Below are 12149 nucleotides of genomic sequence, written 5' to 3'. Positions count from 1 at the left end.
TAGGCGCGATCGGGCCTCGGCGAGTATCGGCTCTCTACGAAAAGGTACGCTAATTAAATCATTACAGTTAACGATCGACAGCGATGACGACGACGATTCACCTTGTGTTACGTAGGCGGACTCAGCATTTAAATGAGTCGGCTCGATAAAAACGGCGTCACATGGCGTGAATATTGATGGATTGCGGTCGCATATTTCTGGTAACCATCGTTTGTTATTTAATAACGAAAGCGGAATGAGTTAGCAGAATGCCTTTTTTTATGCAAAGCAAAACCGTCACGTTCCCTTCCGACCATAGATTTTTTTCACGTAGCGATTGATTATGCAATCATTTTCTTCTTGATAATTCTTGGTAAACTTCATCAAGAGACTGATTAACAATAAACGTTTAATATTGAAAACAGAAGGGGTTCTATTATTAGAGCTATGTACAAAAAGGACTGAAACACATGACAGATGATGACTTTTTGATCAAAACTGAGCTAAATAATTAATCTATAAAATTTGAAAAAAAATCTGATGATTGAGTCAAGAGTATAACAATAACGGACAGTTGAAGTGAAATAAATATACATGTAGGTTGAAAATATTGAAGTAAATTTAGGGTCTTGATTTTTTTTGTCCTTGGATCCCTGGGTCGTAGGTCCCCATATCGGACTGATATGTATATCAGCATGCTCATGCATAATACGTGTGATGTATTGCTATAGGTCAAATCGTGTTTGAAGCGTTATTATTAAAGACGATATTTTAAATGTAATTAATTATTGTTATTTACGTCAATATACATTGAGATATTTCATTGATTTTATTTACATTGACTCTCTCAATCAAGTAATTTACACATAATATTGCAACAGCTACTCAACTGTGCCAATGCAATTATCGATAATGAGAAATAATTTATGTCATATCAGTATTTTCTATAGAATTAGAGATTTTTATCGATTAACAAAACACATTATTAAACTACACTGTTATAGTTTTGAGGTTTTCAAATAAGTGCAGAAAATGTTGATGTATGTTTTGCTTTAACTGCTATGCTTATTGCATGATACATATAATACATTGCCAAAAAAATCTTTTTAACTATGCTACGATTATTAATTATCAATTTTATTCTATTATTTTGAATAAATAATAATAACTATTATTAATTTGAAAAAATCTAATTAATACCATTAATAAGATGTCAATTATAAGATTGTTATAGACACATTTGTTCAGTATATTAAATATGAACAAAGGCTTATAAAAATTGTGTAATGGGAATTAATGGTAACTCATGAAATCCAAATTGTATTCAGAATGTTTAAAATGTGAATTGATTTCCATTTTAAAGTCAATCGTGGAAAGATCTTGACCCAATACTCGATTGAACTTAGTCGGGCATTATCGAGATCGTAAATAGTGGAAATAAAATGCGCATAAAAAAATATAAAACCGTTGCTATTTGCAAAGTATCTATCATTGATTTTGTAAGAAACGCAATTACATTCTGACGTAATTATATATCAGTTTGACCAGTCATCAGTAATAACATTAGTTCTTTATAAATAGAATTGAACTGCATTTCTCATGGAAATATTGTACTTTTATTAGATGCATCAAATTATTGCACTTTCTAATGCTTTGATTGAAACTTAAGGCTTAATATATCATTGAGATATCATATTATGTAAAACATTAAACAAGAATGCAACAATTAATATCTCTTTATAACTATTACAGATGAAGAATAACTTGAAACTTATCAGTACGTAGATATGTATATATTTGATAACAATTTAAAGATCATAATTTTAATTAAAAAATTGATCGTTAGTAGAATAATTGTATTAGAATACTTATACGATACACTATAAAAAGTATAATTTATGAACAATATATGTTAATTTTTATTATATTTCATGCGTGTGGAAAAGTCTGATAAGAATTTAGAAATACACAGACCTTTATTTTATTTTATTTTATTTTATTTTAAATGTTTAACTGTCTAACATATTAATTAATATATTAATAATGGAAATATTTTTAAAACATGCTAAATATAAATAGTATTATATAAAAATAAAATATAAGACGTAGGAATGTGATGTGTTTTTCTCCGACGCAAGAGACAGTAGTGAAGTATGTGAACGATCTGTCTTCGTAATAAAATCTAACAAGCAATACGGTAGCTCGCGTGATACGATCTGACGTTATCTTATTTACTGAAACAGTGGTCGAAGCAGGCGGTAATGACTGGCGACTAATTGCGCGATTAAAATTCAGGCACGTACCGTCCAGTTCTTCGGAGACTATCCCAACGCGAAATTTTTTGTGACTTACACAGATTAAGTTTAATTAAAAAGACAGTTGAAAGTGTATCATATTTCTACGAAGAAACGTCTAACAAGCAATTTCCTCAGCAGTTTATACGATTAGTTCGAGAAAGATTTTATATCATATCGTAAAATTCATTAATTTTAATTTAGTCATAAAAATTACGTGGTGAATACCATCTAATCTTGTGCTATAAATGGTAGATGATATTCCTATGAGGATGTTTAACTTTGATTGCATCATGAGAACGATAAGATAAAATTGATTATAAATTTACAAGTTTGTATATGTGTGTCTGTACATAGCTATAACTCTCGGAAGATAAAACGGAGCTGTTGACAATCGCAGTACAGCTTCAATTTTATAAATAACGTGCCAATTATCGTAAATAAGATTTGTGCAATTATAATGACGTAAGATATTTAATACTTCAGCTATTTCTGCTAGCTGATATTTTTTATAATGAGTTGTTACCATCAGACGCAACACAATATATTAGTTTATTTCATTTTAGTGTTATCTTCATTGTATTTTCCGTAGCTCTCTCATATTTTTCTCACGACGTAATAGTTACGGCACTGTGACTGTACTAGTTCCACAAATTTACTTCCTAGAATTTCTGTTTGGCCTTATAGATGTCTAGCTTCCTAGATCCTTTTATCTATACGAATGCTCAAAGTGCCGAGAGCCCGCGGAACAAAGCTGCAATTAACTAATGCAAAAATGATATATCGCTGGCGGCCGCTCGCGAATGAACGGGGGCTAGCAGGGGCGGACGGGCCACCAGACGAAAAAATTCGAAATATTTATGCTCGGTATTATTAGCGCACGTCGGCGATATCTCGGTGGGCATCGCTAATTAGCCCGCGCGAACGGCGCGGGTCTTTCGGCAAACAGTGCTGGCTACTGTCTTCGAAGGTTCTTCCCCGGGCGCAATCAAGATGGTGGCGCCAACCACCCGACGAAGCCGATTCCGAAACTAATTGCCACGGCTAATTTATCCCAACGACATATACGCACAGAGACGCCATTCTCGGATACCGCGTAATCGCGCTCGCGTAATCGCCGCCGTAGGAGATCCGCGTGGACGACCTCCTCACGTAGATGCTCAAACTTAGACGAGGACACACTTTGAATCGATCTCGGTATCGCAGTATTATTGTCTGCGACTGAACGAGGTAGATAATTTCCGTCACACAATTATATGCCCGATGTTTCATTATCGATATTTTCCTGTTCGTGACATTTTGATGAAAATTCGATAAAAATGAAAGATCTTACTACGAGGTTACTTATAAAATTGTTCAAAATCGGAAATTAAAATTGTTGAAGTTAGCAATCTGTGAAATATATTTTAAAACTAAAACGAAGAGTGTGGAAAAATAATATGAGCTCATTTAATTGTTTTATTTGTAATAAATATTATTTTTATCAAAATTAATTTAAAATAAATTTTTAAAGAGCAACATAGATAACATAATTAATATATCAATAATTATCTATTTAGTGATAATCTAATTTTAAAATTGTTCAGATCTCTCATTAAACAAATGTTATTGAAACATTCTATTTTTTTGTGCGGATTGTAGTACTGAAATCTAATTCAATTCTCATAAGTAAAAAGCACATTATAGGGTACGTATACCATATTAATTCTAATTTTAATTTTTAAATTGATGTTTTTGATTATTTTATTAAGGCGAAAGAAAGGATCTTAGGCAATGAGGGGAATAAATTGCGCTGTTTACGATAATACAATTTATTAAATAAATTCTCCTGATCGTCGTTACGTTTGCTTTACATTTATACAAAATTGGAAAAAGAATTTTCTTCACATTACTGAGATTCATTCGTTTTATTATTTGCATTCAGCGATGCAAATGCAACCCCATTTCTCGAATAGTCACTAGGTATTTATGTACAAAGTAGTTAACGCGTGGTGCATGAGCAATATTTACAATTCTATTTACAACACTCTCCAACCTTTTCAAGACAGGCAACATTGGCACAGACGAATTTTTTTACAGATTTGTGAGTCTCTTCACTTCTTTAAACTAATACTGTAAAGCCAATGGCGATCTCTCTCTCTCTCTCTCTCTCTCTCTCTCTCTCTCTCTCTCTTGAATTCGATTTTATTCGATTCTCGGATTCTCTTTTCGAGATCATTTTAAGATCATTTATCCACATATTGCAATTGCATTGTAATTTTTAAGTCTGCCCTATTCGCGCAGCCAAAAAAAAAATTATTCCTCGGGATACGAGATTCGATAACAGATCCTTTCAGTGATTTCTAATCGGTATCGAACGTTACTGCTCTCATTCCCTCGCGGGATGCTGAGCGATTGCGTGATGAGATGTCAGCCCGGGATGTGACAGCATTCCTACGGAATAAAGTCCCACGGGAGTTAAGATTCCCGGGTGTGAGCCGTAGAGCGCCGTATGATGCTGTCTTACAGCTGACATTCTCAACTTCTCGATTTCTGCTTCTTGCAAACGCTTCGCCTTGGCACGTCGGTTCTGAAACCAGATCTTCACCTGCAACAATAAATCAATTCGACTTTACAACGGCGTATTTTAATGTGAGTTCCGACACGATGATTAATATGGGATATAACGATCGATGTAGCTTCCAAATTCATACGTGTTTGCAAACGAGTAACGTTATATCAACATAGAAAGAATACACAGTGAAATAATTAAATGCACAAACTAACTTTACACAAATTTTTAACAAAAATACAGAAAATAATTTATTTTCAAATCTGGAATAAATGCAGGCCAAAAAGTTTATTAAAAGATACGAATAATAAAGTCTGCGATGCTATCCATTAATATTGACTAGATATATCAACACAAAATTTGCCGGTTTGACGTTAATTTGGAGTACAGTAGTAATAAATTGCACCAGTTTTACGGCATCGTATAATTTTGTTCGACCGTTGGAATTCGCAGCTCGAACACTTGGCACATCGCGTGTAAAATCTTTAAAATAAATTGGAAGGTAGAGCACATTAAATTCCATTTAAATGTCACTTTCGGGATATAATTTTGGCAAACGGCGTCTTTATGACATCGCGATAAAGTCGAAGAGAGGAACTGATAAATAATCCGCGATATCGTGGCGACGCATCTGCGGCTATAAACAAACCGTTATCCCTCCCTATAGTTTTATCGACGTCTATCTTAATCGAATAATCGACGTTGTTGTCGGATCGTTTCGAAGCGGCAGCCTGCGCGGAAATGAGCTCATACGATTCGCGCTTTACCGTGTTCGTACGCGCGAAGGCACGCGAAATGCGTTTCGGAAATCACTGCCAGAGAATCGGGATCTCAGCCGGAGATAATTGGTCGGTCATCGCGTGCTATTGCGGAACGCGTTACAGGCAATTTGTAGTCTATTAATAAAATTACCGTCCTCTTTACTTTGTATCGCTGGTACGGGTAGCGCGCATTTACGCGCGCTAATTACCGCGCATCTGGCAGCGCCGTACAGTTACTATGACTAAGCTGTGACAGACATGCACAAACTGTTTTGACTCGTGAATGGCACCCGGCTGGCTCCGAGGAAATAAAAGCGGCGAAAGATATGCGAGAAGCGTATACCAATGCCAGTTTGAGAGTCTAGTCGCATGAAGTCAGTTGCCACGCCACATCTCGAAAAAACCACGATCCTCACGGCGGATCGGATATTAATGTGCTAATTTGATTGCATAACGAGTGAAGAATTTAAGATATTCGATAAAATTACCAATTCTGGTTCTCCGTCAAGCTATCTCTATAAACTCTTGTAATAATTATAATAAGCTTATAATAATTTACAATAAACTACCAATAAATTTAAGACGGTTGTAGAATAAACGCCGGTAGGAGTTGAACAAGTTTATAGTTTATTCGCTAATTAGTGCGAATAAGCTAAATCATGCTGGTATCTTAAGAGAAATTTATTTTTAATCTTAAAAGAGAATTAGCCATGTCTTACTACCGAATATTTATGACTATATTTATAGACTTTAAAATTATGCCGTGTGACGCAGCGTAACTGTTAAGGGGATTTTGATATCAAATTTAGCATTCCGTCAACTTGTACACGAAGCAATAAATAGTAGATTTTTACCTGTGTCTCCGTGAGGTGCAATGACGACGAGAACTCTGCCCTCTCGGCGACGCTCAAGTACTGCCTCTCTCTGAACTTCTTCTCGAGGGCTAGCAACTGCTGGGTCGTGAAGGGCGTTCTGGGCTTTCGGTTTGGCTTGTGCTTCCTCAGGTTGCACTTAAGCTTGGCTGGCTCGCCGTTCTCTGAAATAAAAAAGGAACACGCTTTCAGTCCAAGTGCATGTTGCGCACGAGAACAGCGACGAGCATTATGCTCGTACGAACAAACTGACGGATAGATATCTCGCGAAGGTGTTCCGCGGGATAGGTAGGCCAACGGAGGAAAGGGCCCGAGACCGCAATGTCCCGTTTTTGTCGGCCTCGAACCGACGGAATAGCCCGGCAAGGGCAAACGCGTCTTTTTAGGGTGCAATTCATAATTTTTCCGTCGGAACGGCGCCGCAAACTGGCCTCATTACTTTTTTGCCGCCCGACCGCAAAATTCCGGCCGCGAATTGTTTCTACACGGCCGGGCCGCGGCTACCGCTCGCATAAGAGTGTCGATCGTAACGCCTGCTCGCGCGAAGAAAGACGTCGTTGGTAAGCTTGGTATTCTTCGCTCGCTGCTTAGAAAAAGACACGACCGCAGTATCGGTTAATTGCGCCTATACGGCTCGATGGTTAATATTGCATTATTTTGCTAACCATGGTAGTAAGAATGTTCAATAGGAGTAGATATACTAATTTCTTTAGATAAATCCGGATTTTATTAGTATCATTTTGTTGGATTAATATCAAACGAGAAGAAATCTCGTAAAATTCTTACATTTGATTACACACTGAGAAAAAAATGTTGTTAATTTGACTAAACTCGTTTAGTTGTAGTGATTTGTTTAATGTAAATATATTAATATATTTAAATCAAATATACGTGAGTAATATCAAGAAATATTTTATTTTATTTTATATAATATTTTTTGAATTAACAAATGTTAGCTTGACAGCCCGTGACCGCTGCATTTAGTTGAATCAAATAATATTTCTTTGAATCAACGATTTTTTTTCTCAGTGCATTACAAGAATTTAGATGATGCAGATAAAAAATTATCTTCAATTCTTATGAATAACTAACTAAGAAATTAATATGAAAAATTCAAGGAAAATTTTGCGCTCTTTAAATAATTTATAATACTTTTTAATTGTTTCCAAATAAAATCCAAAACAGTTATTTCTTCATTTTCATCCACAATACATAGTTGGAGAGAAAATAATTATGTATAATATAGATATATTTTAAATATCTAAAAGCTCTCAATGTACAGAGAATATCGTCTATCCCTCCACGCCACGTTCAGATAATCGAGGACGCGTCAAGCTACTAACGGAGCAGAAAGGAATACAGGGAGTCCGGTATCGGAATATATCGGTTATATTCCTCGAGATTTGTCTCGAGACAATTGACAGATTTGTAGAGCGGAGGTGAACAGCTTCTGTACCGAAGCAGCGAGCCGAGATCACGACGAGACAAAAGGCACATCGTCGTCGTCTTGGCAGTTGCCGTTTCTGAATTTCAAATTCGTCGTCGGAACCGCCCTTCGCTCGCCTCCTCTCGCCTTGTTCTCCTCCTTCCACCCTGTCGCTGTTCCAAGATTCTCTACGCATCAGCCCGGACTTATAGCACGCTAGTATGCGCCATGCTCGATCCTACTTCGGAATTGTCCTTTGTATACGTTCCTCACCGCACGCTAAGGGTTCCAATTAGTCTCGGCATCCGGTGATCTCTCCGCGTCGCGGGGCCACCAAAAACGCGGGGGCCAATTTCAATCCGATGTTACCGATCGAGAATGTGCATTCGAAATAATTAGCTGATTCCGCCGAGATAAGCGTGTTCCACGAATGCAACGATCATCGGACGCAGTGCAAACTGGAAAGGAAGGATCGTGAACGGTTGGGTGTCTTTTATTGCATTGCATAACGATCGAAAGGATTAACGTTCTCGATATAATCGTGCTCGATTTCCTCACTGCGTCTGTGTATTTGTAGCAATTTCCATCTGGATATTTACGAACAAAGTGAATAATGACGTAAAAACCATTATTTTGGAATTACATTATTTCTGATAAGAAATCATATCTTTATTTTAAAAAATTATGATCATTTCTAATTCATATAGCTATGTAAAATAAAAATAATAGGAAAAATTTACAATTGATTTTAAGAAATATAAAAAAATGTCTTAATAAATTCGTATATGTTTAAAATATATGGATTTTATGAATTTTTTGTATCAATTTTAGCAAAAGTATCATATGTTCTTTTTTCAATATAATATTCAAATTATATCAGAAAGCATTTTTAGGAGAATTGTGTATTGTTTATAATTGTCTGTACAACTTAAAGATAAAACTGTCTAAATTTGGCGACACTTGTACCACCAGTAAATTTTTTTACGGTACAGAATCACTTATTTAAGATAATCATGATAAAAGAACGATGGCGTAAAACTTTGAAGGGGTGCGCCGATCTGTGAAAATACCCTCTACGAGAGTTCATATTTCAGAATTATGGCATTTTGCCCGTATCATATATTTCACACGGGATCTTATTTGAGAATTATTTGTGTTTACAAGTAGCTATTTTTATTCTCAGGATAAATTTTCATGTATTCTTACCTATATTCCTTTAATATACGTAAATATTAATTCAACTAGTTATTAGCAGCAGATATATATATCTTCAATTATATATTTAAATTTTTTAATCAAAAAGATAAAGTAAATATAAACTTTTGAAATTCTTTAATACTTTAAATATACATTACCTATATATTTGTTATAAAAATTAATCTAAAAATTTATTAAAAAATTGATAAAGTATTTACGCAGATATTATATTACAAATAAATTGTACGTAAAAGAAAGTTTTGCATTAAAAAGAAACGTCTAAAAAGATATTCATACAGTAAATAGTTAACGTATACAGACAAACAAGCCAATTAAATTTAGAAATGATTAAATGTTTGAAGAGTATCGAGGCAGATTTTATTGCGTAACAATATTAGATAAATATTTTATCTACGAATCACAAGAGAGTTCTTTCATAACAATCGTTTATCAAGCGAGAATACGTTGAGAATTGTTTGGCCCGATCGAGCGACGGTAGGCTATCGTTCCAGCAGTGGCCGAAACGGCCGTTAGAGAATCAATTTTTGTTCGCCGATTGCTCGATTTGTCTCGGAACGCCTTTCGATAATCACCCATTGTTTCGTTAAAAAATCCACGAGCTAGTTAAGTTCAGTCCTGCGTTTCTAGTCCTTTGTTTCCTTGACGAGACAAAATGATGACTCAAATTGCCTCTTCAACAATCGTCTTTTGTAATCCGTAAATCGTTTAACTAATTAGCGCTAGAGGTGATATCATTTATTTACAGTCGTGTCAAGTAGTTAAAGACATTATATGTCGGTTGGTGCTAATTATTTATGTTAGAATTAGAGAATTACGATTCAGAAACTTGTAGAAAATTATTAAATTGTTATAAGCTGTTGTAAAACCGTAAACAGAAAGTACATTTGCGTGATTATTACCACGAGATAGCCTTCTGCGAGGCTTATGTTCAGAATATCATCACGTTCAATATTACGTATCGATAAGGAGTAAAGTTGTCTGGATTCTATATAGCAGCGAGAAATTGCCATCCGTAAACCACGTCTGTAACCGCGTAATCGCTTTAGCCGCAATGAACCATGAAAAGAATCTGCCGAGAAACACAAAGGCGATTGGCACTCCGCCAAAGCTTAAAGACAATCGCAAACACAGTTGTCGTCACACGGCCAAATAGCTCGGCTCTTTTAAGATTAACGTTAGAACGATCAAATGATTAATGACTATTTAATGAAACGATTAATGGCTACTTAGGAGAACTATTATTCGGAACATAAAAGAAAATGAGATTTCTTTGTCAAATATCATGTTTTTCTCTGTAGTATCATCAATATAGAGATTAGAATGTTTAGATATAAATGAGGACATCAAATTAGTCGAATTAATCATTCTAAGCGTTAATATTTCAAACGAAAGCAATATTTCAAAAATACATATAGATTGCTAAAATATCAAAGTTGACATTTACCGTTTAGAGGAGCATGATGAGAGAAATGAGAAGGGAAGAATGTAGCCGTGGCCGCGGCCGCCGCAGCGGCTGCAGCTGCATTCTGATGTCCGCCGCCCCAAACTGCAGAGTGAAAACCAGGCGGGATCTCCGGGATACCGCCGATGGTGGCAAAACCGCCGAGATAGGCCGGTGTCGGCCTGATAGGGGTTGGGCTGGACGGATGCTGAAGATCCTCCACGTCAACCAGTCTGCTCTCGTCGTCCTCTTCGATATCGTCCGTTTCTGAACACCTCGAGCGGGCTTCGCCGTGGGAGCTGCTTCTCGGTGATTGCGAACCGGCATCCTGGTGATTGCCGACGATCTTCGGAGACGAGGAACAACCTACTATGGGTTCCGGTGTAGTACTGACGTCCGTGGATGGATGCATGCGATAGTCGATGCTACCAGAGGTCGATCGTCTGCCGGGTGACTCGACATTGCAGGCATAGTCGATCGCTTCGTGATACCTCGGTGGTGTTCTGGATTCCGAAGTATTGTGAGGAGAGGTGCAATGAATCAATCTGGTTTCTTGATTGAGATTGGGCGACGATGACAAAATATATCTCGACGTTTTGAAATCGCACGGATGCTTCAACATACGAGGTTCCTGTCGAATCGGGTACGAGACGATCGGTGACGATCTGGGTGATGTTAGGATCGCGTTCTGCCTCGTCGAGGAATCCGACGTTTTTCTGGTGTCCGCTAGCAGAGCCGCGACGGAGAAACTCAATCGATGAGCCGGTTTGGGACTTGCCTGCAATGCCTGAGCCTCATCTGGCGAGTCCGGACTGGTCGATGCAGGCGTCACCGGCGAGGTCATCCTTATTACTGTCATTCTTAGACGTCAATCGATCACGTTCGTATCGATTAGCACTGGTGAGATCCGCAATAACGGTGCCTCGATATCTGTAGTCTGAGAACTATCCGCTCATTCCGCGACGGACCAGCTCGACGTAGTTCACTACTTCACGAATGACCCTTCACTGACTCGCACATAGTTTCTTACGAATTCGAAATCCGGAGTTTGCTCGAAGAGTTCGCCGACGGTCAACTTCAAATTAGGACGCGCGCGAGGCACATCGATCACACCAGGGACTCGACGTTTGACAACTCTCGTGGATCAATGATCGTTGACCAGCAGCTCTGGATAGCCTCTAGCCAAGCCGAGCTCTCCGTGTGGACTGAGTTTGACCGCTTAGCCAGCACCGCCCTGATTTTTCGTTTTGCCTTCGGCTAAGCGTTCGTGGTGGGGTCGAACACTCGTCGACGGAAGAGCGGTCTCTTCGTGGAAGTGGGGAATCCGGGCGATAGAGCGAGAAGGAGAGGATCAGAATGGGGCGAGGCTGGGAACTACTAACGGGGGCATTCCTCGCGACGCTCCGCCCCGTGGCTGGAACCCAGGAGCAGGAGGAATTATCTATACAGCGATTTTTGTACCGAGGGATAAGTTTCTCTCGTGCAAATGCGACGACGTGCCGTCACGGAGCGAGAGCGGCGCGGTAAGGGGACGGCGACGAGGGAAAGATTTAATCGCCACTCGCTTTACTACGTCGGAGACGGTAATGAGCGCAATTGAGCAATTA

At 37.8% G+C, this 12149-nt stretch overlaps 1 protein-coding gene across 1 annotated transcript; it reads right to left on the bottom strand.

Moving 5' to 3' along the window:
- Positions 1–4068: 4068 nt before the first annotated feature.
- LOC139778206 (uncharacterized) lies at positions 4069–11770 on the bottom strand. The gene is made up of 3 exons (XM_071716076.1): positions 10546–11770; positions 6440–6621; positions 4069–4860 (listed from the first exon to the last, which is right to left on the bottom strand). The coding sequence occupies exons 1-3, from the start codon at positions 11399–11401 to the stop codon at positions 4642–4644; spliced, it is 1257 nt and encodes a 418-aa protein (XP_071572177.1). The 5' UTR covers positions 11402–11770; the 3' UTR covers positions 4069–4641.
- Between the last annotated feature and the right edge of the window lie 379 nt (positions 11771–12149).

The sequence above is a fragment of the Temnothorax nylanderi genome, unplaced genomic scaffold, assembly GCF_030848795.1.
Source record: "Temnothorax nylanderi isolate EJ_2023f unplaced genomic scaffold, tnyl_v1.0 TNYL_tig0006_pilon, whole genome shotgun sequence".
Taxonomy (NCBI): Eukaryota; Metazoa; Arthropoda; class Insecta; order Hymenoptera; family Formicidae; genus Temnothorax; species Temnothorax nylanderi.
The sequence above is the reverse complement of the archived record's forward strand: the minus strand, read 5'-3'. Positions and strand labels throughout refer to the sequence as shown.

Excerpts from the sequence above, each read along its gene's own strand:
- LOC139778206 (XM_071716076.1), bottom strand. The coding sequence starts at position 11,401 with ATGACAGTAATAAGGATGACCTCGCCGGTGACGCCTGCATCGACCAGT. Across the intron at positions 6,622-10,545 it reads TCATCATGCTCCTCTAAACG|AGAACGGCGAGCCAGCCAAG; the intron begins GTAAATGTCAAC and ends TTTTTATTTCAG. Across the intron at positions 4,861-6,439 it reads TGCACCTCACGGAGACACAG|GTGAAGATCTGGTTTCAGAA; the intron begins GTAAAAATCTAC and ends TTATTGTTGCAG.